We start from the raw sequence: 15509 nt of genomic DNA, 5'->3' as shown, positions 1-15509 counted from the left end.
CTTCTTTATCAGAGTTGCAATATACCTTGAGAACCAAGGTTCCTTATTCCTATTCAATTTGCCTTTAATCCTGACAGGAACATACAAACTCTGCACTCTCAAAATTTCCCCTTTGAAGGCTTCCCATCTACCAATCACATCTTTGCCAGAGAACAACCTGTCCCAATCCACGCTTTTTCGATCCTTTCTCATTTCTTCAAATTTGGCCTTCTTCCAGTTCAGAACCTCAACCCTAGGACCAGATCTATCCTTGTCCATGATCAAATTGAAACTAATGGTCTTATGATCACTGGAACCAAAGTGCTCCCCTACACAGACTTCTGTCACTTGCCCTAATTCGTTTCCTAACAGGAGATCCAATATTGCATCCCCTCTAGTTGGTCCCTCTATATACTGATTTAGAAAACTTCCCTGAACACATTTTACAAACTCTAAACCATCTAGACCCCTAACAGTATGGGAGTCCCAATCAATGTATGGAAAATTAAAATCCCCTACCACCACAACTTTATGTTTCCTGCAGTTGCATGATGTTTACTGCTAAATGAAGCAGCAAATATCTTTTTACAACCCACGAGCAGTGAGATTTTTCATTGGAAATGTCTCACACTGGCTTGGCGCCAACTAGATGGTTGTAAGAACACATGGCATTGGAGGTAACATTGCGAAACACTTGCAGACCTAGTGTATATGTTTGCAATAACAATGCTATTTAGAAATTATGTCTTTTTACATTACCTTTTAAAAAGATTAATATTTAGGCACTAAGGGATATGGGGAGAGGGCAGAATATTGGGCTGAGAGGGAAAATAGGTCAGCCATGATGAGCAGTACAATGCGCCAGATGGCCTAACTCTGCACCTGTATCTTGAGGTCTTATATTTAATTTTTGAACAGGTTTTCTAAAATGTTTTATTTATTTCAATTTTTCCCTGTTATATTTTTATTAACAGTAAAACAATGAATACACATAAATAAAGAACAGTGTTTATCCTTTTTCCTTTAAAAAAAGTTCATAATTATTGGTACTAATCTATTCATCAGTGGTAACTGCTCAAAATTACCATGGCATTTGGGAGAATTTTTTGAAGAACATTACCAATATAGGCATACGCTATCAAAAAGGTTCACCACCCCTGTCCTAGGCTCTTGAAGTCCTGGGTTCAAGCTGTTCATAGTTGTTGACGCAAGCCACAAGTGTGAAATGTCGTGAATTAGAAAGTCTCACTCGACCTTGACTGGAGTATCCCCGTCAGGGCAAAACTGAAAAGAGAGGAGTTTAACCTCAGTGCGATTTCCTCGAGTGTGCTGAGGAGGGGGCAGGTAAAGTACTGGGGGAGGGTGACTATATACAAGGTTACAAGCACTTGTATTAAACACAAGAGATTCCACAGATGCTGGAAATCTTGAACAACACACACAAAATGCTGGAGGAACTCAGCATCTGTGTAGGGGAATGAACAATTAATGTTTCGAGCGACACCCTTCATCAGGACTGGGAAGGAAGGGGACAAAAGCCAGAATTAGCTGGAGGGAGGGGAAAGAGTACAAGCTGGCAGGTGGTAAGTGAGACTAGGTGAGAGGGAATGTTAGTGGGTGGGGAAGCTGGGAGGGGATAGGTGGAAGAGGTAAAGGGCTCCAAAGAGTAAAACCCTAACTCACTCAACCTTCCCTCATAAGACGTGCTCTCCAATCTGACTATCTTGGATCGAGGCCTCAGCATTCTTAAGTGAACAGCCAGAAGTCATGGTTCATGTAGGTACCAATGACATGGGTAGAATGAGTGATGAGGTTCTGCATAGAGAGTTCAGGGAGTTAGGTGCTAAATTAAAGGGCAGGACCTCCAGGATTGTGATTTCAAGGTGCTACCTGTACCACATGCTAGTAAGGCCAGAACTAGGAAGATTATATGGTTTAATGAGTAGCTAAGGAGTAGGTGTAGGAGGGAGAGCATGAGAGTTCTGGATCATTGGGCTCTCTTTCAAGGAATGTGGGAGCTGTACAGAAGGGACGGTTTGCACCTGAACTGGAGGGGGGCTGATATTCTAGTCGGAAGGTTTGTTAATGCTGTACAGTGGGGTTTAAACTAGAGTTGCAGGGGGATGGAAAGCAGGATGCATCAGTAACAGAGCCTCTTGTGGCACATTTTCTCTCCTCCTTCCCTGCAGTGGGCTCGGACCCCGAGTTTGCCCGATATGTGGCGGGCGTGAGCCAGGCTATGCAGCAGAAGCGGCAGTCGCAGCATGTCCGACGACACAGCACCGCCAGGACCAACTGGCCCGTCTCCGAGGAGGCTCACCGGCCGTGGCAGGCTCCCGAGTTCTTCACCGAGGGGTAGGCCTGACAGCTTGGGATCCTGGGCTGCGGGCGCAGGGATGGAGACCGGCGCAAGCAGAGGAAGGGGAGGGCTGAGTCCAGACCAGGGTGGGGTGGGGAGGGGAGGAGTTTAAAGAGCAGTGTCTAGTCCAGAGGACCTTGGGGAGTCCAGGAAAGGATGGGGAAAGCCGTGTCCAGATTAGTGAAGGATAGTGGGGAAGGCAGAGTCTCGAGCAGGGATGGTGAGGAGAACAGGGTCCAAACTAGGGGGAAGTGGGGAGGGCAGGGACAAGACCAGGGAGGGGTGGGGAGGGCTGAGTCCAGACCAGGGAAGGGTGGGGAGGGCTGAGTCCAGAGCAGGGAGGGTATTGGGAGAAGAGGGCCCTCGTCCTGAGAAACTTGAGTGAGAGGACGGGGACCAGCCAGGGTCAGGTGGAGAGGGGACCCGTCACAGCGCTGTTATGGCAGTGTCTGTGTACGTGGGAGTTGAGTGAGTAGTCTCCAGGGTCCAAAGGGAGCTTTAAGTGATCAGAGATCCGTTGAAGAGATGTTCTCACTCTGGTCTCGTGACTTATCCCCAGCTCTTTCAACCAACCCTGTGACCACTGCTATCGTCACTGGCCCAGCTGTAGCCCAGAGCAGCCGTGCTGTGGTCAAGATGTCTTACTCCTGACACATTCGCGATGATTGGGCGGGGGGGGGGAGGAAATCACTGAGGAGGGTGGGAGGCTTGAGCATCAGCACCTCAGACATATATTAGAAGGTCAAGGAGGTCCTGTTTCTATCTGTGTGGGACAATCTATAAACTATTACTTCTCTTTTCGTGCATGTTGTCCACTGTGTGTGGGGCAGAGGGATGGAGAAATTCTCCCCACAGCATGCAAAACGTGCAGGTGTTAGAAATCCGTAAGTAAAGCAGGAGGGGGAACACCCAGCAGGTCGGTCAGTATCCGTGGAGAGAGAAACAGTTCGGGTTTGGGATCAGAGACCCAGTTTTATTTATGTTTTGGAGATGCAGTGTGGAACAGGCCCATTGAGCTACACCACTCAGCAACCCACCTGTTTAACCCCAGCCTGACACAGGACAGTTCACAATGACCAGTTAACCTACTAACCAGTACGTCCTTGGAGTGGAGTGAGTGTGGGGAAAAACCCACTCGGTCCTGGGGTGAACACACACACTCCTGAAAATAGCATGGAACTGAACTTGTGAACGCCCCCAGCTGTAATAGTGTTAGACTATCTGCAACGCTACTGTGACGGCCCATTTGTCCGAATTGGAAAAGAGTGGGTCTCTTTGTTGTACGCAAACCTCCTGCCTCCCTCCCTAGATCCGGAAACCATTTTATTTTTCTCCCCTTTTAATACAAGTTTATCCATTGACTATAACACAAAACAAAACTGTACAATAATCAGGCATCATAATCTAATTACAGATTCATATTAAAATAGGATTATTACTATTGACAACATGTTTAAGCTCCTGAGGGGCTCACTGTTCCTGGAAATCCCTCACTGTGCCCATGGACACAGCATACTTTTCCTCCAGGGACACCCAAGCATGGACATAAGCCCTGAAAAGGAGCAGGCAGTTGGATCAGCCAGAGCCCTCGACTGCCTGCCAGCTGGACCCATGAATGTCCACCTTGGCCAAACCCGGGAGCAGGCTAACCAGAAGTCTTCCAAGTGACCCACCTCCCCTCCACAGTGGGGGACAGTAGATCAGGAGCGTTGGGGCTGAGGTGTAACTAGATCTTAAGGAGCAGCCCCTTCAGAATACTCAATTACAGGCTGCAACCTCTCACACTGCTTATTTTCCATTTTATTTTATTTAGAGATAGAGCGTAAAATAGGCCCTTTCAACCCAACGAGCCTCGCCCCGCAGCAACCCACTGATGCAGCCCTAGCCTAATCACAGGACAACTTACAATAACCAATTAACCTATTAACCTGTATATCTTTGGACTGTGCAAGGAAACCCACGCATTCACAGAGAGGAGATACAAACAGTCAGCACGACGCTGTTACAGCTCGGGGTGTTGGAGTTTGGAGTTCAGTTCTGTGAGGAGTCGGTATGTTCTTCCTGGAATGTGTGGGTTTTCTCTGGGTGCTCCAGTTTCCTCCCACAGTCCAAAGATGTACCAGTTAGTAAATTAATTGGTCATTGTAAATTGTCCTGTGATTAGGCCAGGATTAAGTCAGGGGCTGCTGGGTGGCACAGCTCGAAAGGCCGGAAGGACCTGTACTGCACTGTATCTCAATAAATAAACAAACAAACTGCCTTGAGGTGTCTAGACAGTAGACTCACTGTTTTCCAATTTGGACAGTAGACAGCAGAAAGGCTTACTTCCGTTCCTATGTCTTATGGTTTTATGGCAGAGGGGGACAAGGATTACCTTCTCTCTTGCCTCGTTCTGATGGAGGATCTATGATCTGGAACATTGCCTCTATTTCCCCATTCACAGATACGACCTGACCTGTTGAATACTCTGTTTGTTCACCCCTCAGTTTAATGAACATTTACCATTGCTGATTTCAGTGTAAATTATATGTCAGTAGTATCCTCAACCAGGTTGGATTACACTAGTTAAGAGCTGCTGAGAATTGGGTGTGTAGATTCAAGATTGTTTAATGTCATTTCCTGTACACAAGTGTAAAGGAGAACAAATTAATTTTTACTCTGGATCCGAAGCAGCACAAAAAAAACAACACAAGAGTAATAAATATACAATAAATACAAATACATAAGATAACTTGTACATGTAGACTGATGTATGTCTATACAATGATGCTAGCCACAGGAGTGTCTGTATATAAGGTGACTGACAGGAAATGATAAAGTAGTGGTGGTTGGGGGTGTGGAGGGGAGGATTAGTGGGTGGAGGTGTTAATCAGCCTTACTGCTTGGAAAAAGTAAATGTTTTTGAGTCTACTGGTCCTGGTGTGGATGCTACATAGCCTCTTGTCTAATGGGAGCTATGTGATAACTGTTCTCTGTTTCTCAGGGACGTGATGAGCTGGTCAGGGACGCAGGGAGACTCGGCCAGTTCCAGCGATGAGGCGTCTTCTGCTAATGGAGACAGTTTATTCTCCATGTTCTCAGGGCCTGACCTTGTTGCTGCTGTCAAACAGAGAAGGTAAGCAAAGTTAACGTCACCTTTGTCCTTTATTTATTCACAGTGAGTGTTAACTTCACAGCTTTTCTTCCCACGGATACTGTCCTGAACCCCTACTGTCCATGTTATCCTGAACCAGCGTGGATATCTTCACTCACCTCAACTCTGAACTGATTATCAGAGGTTCTGTGAAAGAGGGTCCTGCTAATTCAGTGAGGAGGGTGTAAGTGTCCAGGTGTGTTGTTTATGGACGAACAGGAGACCACTTCCTGCCTTCAAGCAATACCACCAAACATGATTTATCTGTTTGCTTTCTGTTTGTTTGTTTGTTTGTTTATTTAATCTAGAGATACAGCACCAGTCCTTTAAGCCACATGACCCAGCAACCCACTGATTTAACCCTAGCCTAATCTCAGGACAATTTACTATGACCAATTAGCCTACTAACCTGTATATCTTTGGAATGTGGGATGAAACACACGCATATACACACACACACACACACACACACACACACACACACACACACTCACTCACTCACTCACTCACACATACACACACACAAAGGACATACAAGTTACTTACAGATGCCCCAAGCTATAATAGCGTTGCCCTAACTGCTACAAAACAGTGGTGCAGTTGTGGTGTACCACATACCCTGCACTCCCATGCTGATTGCTCACAAAGCCAAGACCTTGAAACATTCTGGGGGGGAGGAAGGGATTTGGACAAGTTTTCCCATCGGTCTCCACACAACCCTGAAACCAAACTGAATAAGAGGACCCATTGCGATACCTCAAAAAGATGGCATCTGCCATTGAGGACCCCCATCATCCAAGACGTGTCCTCTTCTCATTGCTACCATCAGGGAGGAGGTACAGGAGCCTGAAAACACACACTAATGTTTCTGGAACAGCTTCTTCCCCTTGACCATCAATGGACAATGAACCCATAAATACTACCTCATGATTTACTTCCCTCTCTTTTTGTACTACTTAATTAATTTCTCTCTTTATATGTATTTATTGTAATTGATAGTTTTTATTATTCTGTATTGCAGTGTACTGCGGCTGCAAAACAACAAATGTCGTGATATATGCAATGATATTAAACCTAAATCTGATTCTGCTCACGTCTAACAAGTGACCTTTACTCTTCTGTTCGACAGAAAACACAGCAGTGGCGATCAAGAATCTTCTACTTTGCCTTCTCCTCCTGTCTTATCCACACTCGATGATCTTAGCCAGGTACGTACCCTCTTCTTCCTAAAGAGGGATTAAAGAGGTTATAAACACAAGCGATTCCGCAGATGCTGGAAATCCAAAATGCAGCAGGAACTCAGCAATTCAAGCAGGAATAATCAGTCGACATTTTGTTTCTAACCCCTCCACTGTCAGATTTTTGAAAAGTCCATGATTGTATGAACACCACCTCACTCTTCCTTTTTCACACTATTTATTTATTGCATAAATAATTTTTATGTCTTATAAAAAACAAATTTCATGACATATGTCACTGATAATAAACCTGACTGTGATTATACAAAGATGTGGAGGCTTTGGAACGGGTGCAGAATCAGGCTTACGTTATTATAAATTACAAAATATATCCGCAGTTCAAAAGAAAAGGAATTGTGAGGTAGTGTTCATGGGTCATGGACTGTTGGGAGATCTGATGGTGGAGGGAGGGGAAGATGTGCTGAATCATCATGTGTGGGTCTTCAGTCTCCTGTACTTTCCTCTCTAAATGTAGAATCAGAATCAGGTTTAATATCACTGGCGTATGTCGTGAAATTTGTTGTAATGGGTGAGCAATTTCAAGTTCCTGGGTGTCGACATCTCTGAGGATCTATCCTGAGCCCAACATATTGATGCAGTTATAAGGACAGTGGGACAGTTACATTTTATTAGGAGTTTGAAGGGACTTGGTGTGCTTTTAAAGACATTTGCAAATTTCTACAGATGTACTGTACAGAACATTCTAAATGGCTGCATCATCGTCTGGTATGGGGTGGGGGGTATTTCACAGGATCAAAATAATCTGCAGGAAGTTGTAAACTCGGTCTTCTCCACCATGGACACTGGCCTCCCCAGCATCCAGGACATCTTCAAGGAGCGATGCCTCAGAAAGGTGACGTCCATCGTTGAACACTCCATCACTCAGGTCATGCCCTGTTCCCATTGCTCCCATCAAGGAGGAGGGACAGGAGCTTGAAGACGCAACGAAGCGTAAATAGGGTAGACAGAATCAATTTCCCAGGGTACAGGGTAAGCTTGCATTTAGGGTGAGAGGAGGAAAGTAAAGAAGATGTACGAGGCAAGTTTTTGTTTTATACGGAGAGTGGTGGATATTTGGAACGTGCTGCCGGGGTGGTGGTGGGGGCAGATGTGAATGTGGCATTGACGGGATTCTCATCAATATGGTGGGATTTGGACCGTGTGTAGTTTAATTTGACGTCATGGGCCAAAGGGCCTGTTCCTGTACCATGATGTTCTTTTATTTTCCAGTCAGAGGGAGGGTGAAGCCCTTCCTGATGGTAATAATGAGAAGAGGGCATGTTCAAGGTGGCGAGGGTCCTTAATAATGGATGCTTTCTTCTTGAGGCACTACTCTTGAAGATGTTCTCGATGTTTGTGGCTGTGTTGGAGATAGCTGAACTTACAACCTCTGCTCTTTTTTATTGGCTGTGGGACATTTCTCGTGGCCATTGGTGTGGTTCTGAGATGATACTTTGCTGATGTGGTGTGTAACAGCAGTGACTGGAGATGCTGCTGTTGGAAAAGATCTGGGGAGGGTTCTGGTAGTTTGAGGTGCTTTCTGTGATCCAAGAGGCACCCTGTGTTCCTGGAGTGCTGGAGGTTAAGGGGAACCTAAGGGAACTTCTTCACTCAGAGGGTAGTGTGAGCGTGGAATGAGCTGCCAGTGGAAGTGGTATATGAAGGTTCGATTTCAACATTTAAGAGAAGCTTGGGTAGGTAGATGGATGGGAGGCATATGGAACACTGGTCCAGATGTAGGTCGATGGGACCAGGCAGAAAACCAGTTCAGCACAGACTAGATGAGACCAAAGAGCCTGTTTCTGTGGTGTAGTGCTCTTTGATTCAATCTGGAAATACGTGAATTGATACGCTTTGGAAGGTCAAACTTCAAGGCAGAACACAGGATTAATGGCAGGATTCTTAGCAGTGTGGAGGAACAGTGAGATCTTGGGGTTTATATTCCCTCAAAGTTGCTGCATAAGTTGATAGGGTGTTTAAGAAGACGTAAGATCTGTTGGCCTTCACTAGTCAGGAGATTGAGTTCAAGTTAGGAAGGTTCAATCGTTAGGTATTAATATTGAAGTAGTAAAATGGATTCAGCAGTGGCTGGATGGGAGATGCCAGAGAGTAGTGGTGGATAACTGTTTGTCAGATTGGAGGCCGGTGACTAGTGTGCCTCAGGGATCTGTACTGGGTCCAATGTTGTTTGTCATATACATTAATGATCTGGATGATGGGGTGGTAAATTGGATTAGTAAGTATGCAGATGATACTAAGATAGGTGGAGTTGTGGATAATGAAGTAGGTTTTCAAAGCTTGCAAAGAGATTTAGGCCAGTTGGAAGAGTGGGCTGAAAGATGGCAGATGGAGTTTAATGCTGATAAACATAAGGTGCTACATTTTGGTAGGACTAATCAAAATAGGACATATATGGTAAATGGTAGGGCATTGAAGAATGCAGTAAAACAGAGGGATCTAGGAATAATGGTGCATAGTTCCCTGAAGGTGGAATCTCATGTGGATAGGGTGGTGAAGAAAGCTTTTGGTATGCTGGCCTTTATAAATCAGAGCATTGAGTATAGGAGTTGGGATGTAATGTTGAAATTGTACAAGGCATTGGTGAGGCCAAATTTGGAGTATTGTGTACAGTTCTGGTCACCAAATTATAGGAAAGATGTCAACAAAATTGAGAGAGTACAGAGAAGATTTACTAGAATGTTACCTGGGTTTCATTACCTAAGTTACAGAGAAAGGTTGAGCAAGTTGGGTCTTTATTCTTTGGAGCGTAGAAGGTTGAGGGGGAACTTGATAGAGGTATTTAAAATTATGAGGGGCATAGATAGAGTTGACGTGGATAGGCTTTTTCCATTGAGAGTGGGGGAGATTCAAACAAGAGGACATGAATTGAGAGTTAAAGGGCTAAAGTTAAGGGGTAACATGAGGGGGAACTCCTTTACTCAGAGAGTGGTAGCTGTGTGCAACGAGCTTCCAGCAGAAGTGGTTGAGGCAAGTTCGATGTTGTCATTTAAAGTTAAATTGGATAGCTATATGGACAGGAAAGGAATGGAAGGTTATAGGCTGAGTGCAGGTCAGTGGGACTAGGTGAGAGTAAGAGTTCGACACGGACTAGAAGGGCCGAGATGGCCTGTTTCTGTGCTGTAATTGTTATATGGTTAAGTGCCGTGAGTTAATGTTGCATCTCCTATTAGACCACACTTGGAGTATTGTGTTCAGTTCTGGTCCCATCATTATAGGAAGGATGTGGAAGCTTTAGAAAGCATGTAGAGGAGACTTACCAAGATGCTGCCTGCATTAGAAAGCAGAAAGAAAGGCTGAGCATGTTAGGACTTTTCTCTTTGGAGCGAAGGAGGACGAGAGGTGACTTAATAGTGGTGTATAAGATGATAAGAGACCTATATTACCTGGTCAGAAATGCTAAAAAGAGTGGCATAATTTTAAGGTGATTGGAGAAAAGTGTAGGGGAAATACAAGAGGTAGATGCTTTTTACACAGAATGGTAGGGTGTTGCCGGGGTGCTGGTAGAGACAAAAAGATTCAGGACATTGAAGAGATTCTTAGATAGGCACATGGAAGAAAGAAAAATGGAGGGCTATGTGGAAGAACAGAACACAGAAGAGTACAGCACAAGAACAGGCTTGTGCTGAACCAGCTAAAGAGTAAATCAATATAAACACAAAAACTAATCCTTCCTACCTACAAATATCTATCCATCTTCCTCATATTCATGTGCCTATCTAAATGTCTTTTAAAAGCCTCTACTTGCCTCTACTACCGTAACAGGCAGCACACTCGAGGCATCCACCACTCTTTGAGTAAATAAACTTACCCTCACCTCCCTTTCACCTTCAATACATGCCCTCTGGTATTAGACATTTCAATCCTGGGAAACAGATACTCTCCAACCACTCTATCTATGCTTCTCATAATCTTATAAGCCTCTATCAGATCTCCCCTCAGCCTTAGCTGTTCCAGTGAAAATAATTCAAGTTTGTCTAACCTTTCGTTATGAACTAAGCAGCAACTTGCTAAACCTGTTCTGCACCCTCTCGGAAGCCTCAACATCGTTTATATGGTAGGGTGACCAGAACTGTGTGCAATACTCCAGATGCAGCCTAACCAGTATTTTATAAAGTTGCAACATAACCTCTTGACTTTTGAACTCAGTGCCTCGACTAAAGCAAGCAAGCATTGCATACGCCTTGTTAACCACCTTATTGACCCGTGTAGCCATTGAACCCCAACATCTCTCTGCTCAGCAACACTGTTAAGAATCTTTCAGTGTACTGTTTAAGGATCTAACTATGTACTGTCTCCTTGCATTTGCCCTTCCAAGGTGCAACACCTTACATTTATCCGGGTAAACTCCATCCATTTCTCAGCCCATATCTGCATTTGATCTGCATTGTGCTGTATTCTACACTGTTCACAACTCCACCAATCTCGGAATCATCTGCAAACTCACTAACCCACCCATTTGCATTTTCATCCACGTCGTACATCACAAACATCAGAGGTCCCAGCACAGATCCCTGCAGAACACCACTAACTACAGACCCCCAGCTCAAATAACTTCCTTCAACCACTACCCTTCGTCTTCTATGCCCAAGCAGTTCTGAATCCAAGCAGCCAATTCGCCACGGACCCCATGCATCTTAATCTTCTGGATTAGCCTCCCATGAGGGACTTTATCAAATGCCTTACTAAAATCCACGTAGACGACATCCACTGCTCTACCTTCATCAATCTCTCTTATCACCTTGTCAAGAAACTGAATCACAAAATGCTGGAGGAACTCAGTAGGCCAGGCAGCATCTATGGAAAAGAGTATTTTGGGCTGAGACCTTTCATCAGGACTGGAAAGGAAGAGATCAGAGTAAGAAGGTGGGGGAAGGGAAGGAAGCAGTCAAGGTGGTAGGAACCAGGAGAGGGGGAGGGGGTGAAGAGATGGGAAGCTGATTAGTGAAAGAGATAAAGGGCTGGAGAATGGGGAATCTGATAGGAGAGGATCGAAGGCCGTGGAAAAGGAATGAGGAGGAGCAATCCATTGTTCCAGGATTTTCCCTTTTCCCTTCTTAAACAGAGGTACATTAGCCACTCACCAGTCCTCCAAGACCTCGCCTGTGCCGAAAGAGGACATGAAAGTACAGGTCAAAGCCCCAGTAATCTCGTCTCTTGCCTCCCTCAATAACCAAGGTAGAGCCTGTCAGGCCCTGGGGACTTATCCATCTTAATACTCAATAGGACACCCAACACTTCCTCCTCCTTGATCTCTAAACGTTCTAACATATTTATGACTGAGAACTGATCTCCTGGTCCTCCATGTCCTTTTCCTTAGCAAATACTGAAGTAAAATACTCATTAAGGACCTCACTCACATTCTCTGTATCCAAGCAAATGTTCCCATCTTTATCCTCGTAATCCTCTCTCTCTTCCCTAGATATCCTCTTGCTCTTGATGTATATATAGAATGCTTAATCTTACTTACCAAGAACTTTTCATGGGCCCCCCTGGCTTGCATAATTCCATTCTTGAGTTCTTTTCTGGCTTCTTTATAATCCTCATAAGACCATAAGATATAAGAGCAGAAGTAGGCCATTTGACCCATCGAGTCTGCACCACCATTCAATCATGGGCATCGGTCATCCCCACTCCCCTGCTTTCGCCCCATACCCTTGATACCCTGGCTAATCAAGAACCCATCTGTCTCTGCCTTAAATGCACCCAGTGACTTGGGCTCCACAGCCACCCATGGCAACAAATTCCACATTTATCACACTCTGACTAAAGTAATTTCTCTGAATCTCTGTTCTAAATGGACATCCTTCAATCCTGAAGTCGTGCCCTCTTGTCCTAGACTCCCTACCATGGGAAATAACTTTGCGACATCTAATCTGTTCAGATCTTTTAACATTCGGAATGTTTCTGTGCGATCCCCCCCCCTCATTCTCCTGAACTCCAGGAAATACAGCCCAAGAGCTGCCAGATGTTCCTCATACTGTAACCCTTTCATTCCTGGAATCACTCTTGTGAATCTTCTCTGAACCCTCTCCAATGTCAGTATATCCTTTCTAAAATAAGGAGCCCAAAATAACAGAGCTCAGGTGCTCTGTTTGATCCTAACTTCCAAAGCTTTACACACTTCTCGATTTTTGTCTTGATTAAATTCGTCACCTCTCTGGACACCCAAGATTTTCTTATCGTTCTATTCCCATGCTTCCTTCTAACAGGAGCATACCTTTACTGTACTCTGCAATTGATCTTTAAACACCCCCCACATGCTTGATGTAGGCTTGCCAGAAAAAAGGTATTCCCAATGAACTCTCCTTAGTTGCTGCAGACTGCCCTCATAAGGGAAGGGTTAGATTGATCTCCTCCTTAAGCCCATCTGGGGCAAGCGGTGCCGACAGCAGCTCGCCAGAATCCTCTGGGGCCTGTCTTTCACGTTGTCTCCAGGTGTAGCCCATCTTCTTGGTGTACACTTCCTCTCCCAGGAATGAGGTCCTTGGAGCTTCTGCTGGCATTTCTGTCGCTCTGGGTTTCTACGGGATGGGGTTCCTAGCCCCATTCCAACCCTCTTACTTTTGCAGCCAGATCTGGGACTGTCCATGGCAGAGTTTAGATTGATCTTAGAGTAAGTTAAAGGGTCAGCATAACATTGTGGGCTGAAGGGCCTGTGCTGGTCTATGACTCACCATGCCTCTTGGGTTTGGCTTGAACTTAACGTGCAGGTTTTTTTCTTTTCTTTAGGATAACAAGACCAAGACGTGGCCTCCAAAAGCCCCGTGGCAACATCTGGCGTCCCTCAGCAACACAATGCCGAATCCAGGCAGCTCCCTGTACCAGATGACCAGCCCCAGCACACAGTGGAATGAGTCGATGCAGATGCTGCAGTCCACCGTGTGGTCCACAGGCACGGACAGCTCCCCTTCTCCTGGGATCTCGTCCACCTTCTCCTACAACCAGCAGCAGTCACAGCAGCAGCAACAGCAACAAGCTTCCCAGCATAAACCGATGAACAAGGGCTTTAAATCCTATCCCATGAAGCAGGAGAGGAGACAGTCCTATCTGCACCAGTACTGAGACTCGGGAAGTAACAAACTCCCCGACCTTATGGAGCCGGGGTTCTGTATTCTAGTGAAAAGCTGTACAGTTCTGGATGAGGTGCGGTGCCTGAGTGTCTCGGAGGAGGGTGGGGGAGCGGGAGGGTTCCTGGTGCTTTGTCTGCACAGCAAGTGTGGGCCAGGGGCAGCAGGCTGCCATCCCCTCTTGTGTTGCGACTGGGAGACTGCCGTCCATTGAACCACGTACGTGCCGTGCCCCTCACTCGGCATCCTTTACCGAGGTTGACACCAGCCATTGAGCCTTTTTCCTACCAACAGGCACCTGGCTTCCAGCTTGAGCTGGAGCTCTTCGAGGCCCCCTTCACTGGGGTGCCTGGAGCATTGTACTCGGGGGCCAAAGGGCTGCACTGACCACCAGACATCCAGGAAGCGGGCTGGGATACACTTAACCACTTGAAGCAGCTAGAGTAGCTTTTTTAAAAAAAATTGAACACCACTAGGTTGAAGTTACAGCAGGAACTTGCTTACTTAGTTAAGCCCATCACTCCTACTGGAGCAGAGCCCACCGATAGCAGCTCACGAGAGTCCTCTGTCCTGGGCCAGTCTTTCATGTTGTCTCCAGGGGTAGCCATCTTCTTGGTGTATCCTTCCTCTCCCAGAAGTGAGGTCTTTGGAACTTGCATCGCTGTTTTGTAGCTTTGGGATTTTACGGGATGGGATTGCTAACCCCATGCCCAACCCCTCCTCCTTTTGCAGCTGGGCTTGGGACTGTCAATAGAGGAGTTTACAGCAAAAACCTAACACCCTCATGTCTCCATCCGAAATCCAAGGTCTGGTGTCATCGCCAAGGGAATATCCAATATTTGTTTAAAGTACAAATGACTCATGGCATGACCCAAGGGAAACAGACAGCAGGCAGAATTATCCCTAACACTGTCCCTCTATAAATCCAATTCTTGTCAGATTGCAGACACTCGGGGTAGGTGCTGTAACCCTCCCTTCCAGTACTTTTGCTGTTCGCTAGGATACATTGCCTTGAGAGAACAGCTTAATCTTTGTAATGTTGTGGTGTAGTTGCTGGTTTAATGTTCTGAAATGTTGAGTTTTTCCACATTCTTCACTCTTGAACTTTCCTCCTTGTCCTTTGTGTGTGTGTGTGTGTGTGTGTGTGCGTGTGTGTGCTGCCTCTCTCCACCAGCCTCCCCCACCCCCCCCCCACTCCCATACCTGTGTACCGCGTTACCTGTGGCTGGAGGTCTGACCCAGTGCAAGCAGTTTACAGGTATCTCTGTAGAGCGAGGCTAGTCAGAGCAGTAAAGTGTGTGTGCACGCGGTCACAGACGGAGTTCATCAACATTTAACACATTAGTAAAACACAAATCATTTGTCACACTCAAGAGATTCTGCAGATGCTGGAAGTCCAGAACAGCAGACACAAAATGCTGGAGGAACTCAGCAAGTCAGGCAGCACCTGTGGGAATGAATCAACAGCTGACGTTTCAGGCTGAGATCCTTCATCAAGACATAATGAAGGGTCTTGTTCTGAAACGTCAACTGTTCATTCATTTCCGTGGATATTGCCTGATCTGCTGAGTTCCTCCAGCATTTTGTGTGTGTTGCAATCATTTCTAAAGCTGTTTTATAGCCTGCATCATGGAGAAATCAGGGGGATGGTGGGGGGACGAAACAAGCAAGTCACCTGTGTAAATTATTTTTGTCGTCTTCTCAAGCCCATC

The 15509-nt window shown here is 45.7% G+C and overlaps 1 protein-coding gene across 3 annotated transcripts in view; it reads left to right on the top strand.

Moving 5' to 3' along the window:
* LOC134356359 (granule associated Rac and RHOG effector protein 1-like) overlaps positions 1-15263 on the top strand; it is a 249049-nt gene extending 233786 nt beyond the window's left edge. For all 3 annotated transcript variants that reach the window (XM_063067262.1, XM_063067259.1, XM_063067260.1), the window contains 4 exons: positions 2169-2334; positions 5322-5453; positions 6601-6679; positions 13460-15263. In XM_063067262.1, the coding sequence (XP_062923332.1) occupies positions 2169-2334; positions 5322-5453; positions 6601-6679; positions 13460-13792 (710 nt within the window). In that variant the 3' untranslated portion in view covers positions 13793-15263. The remainder of the gene's footprint in view (positions 1-2168; positions 2335-5321; positions 5454-6600; positions 6680-13459) is intronic.
* Positions 15264-15509: the final 246 nt, after the last annotated feature.

The sequence above is a fragment of the Mobula hypostoma genome, chromosome 14 (genome assembly GCF_963921235.1).
Source record: "Mobula hypostoma chromosome 14, sMobHyp1.1, whole genome shotgun sequence".
In the NCBI taxonomy this organism is placed as follows: Eukaryota; Metazoa; Chordata; class Chondrichthyes; order Myliobatiformes; family Myliobatidae; genus Mobula; species Mobula hypostoma.
This window is presented reverse-complemented; position numbering and strand designations above follow the sequence as displayed.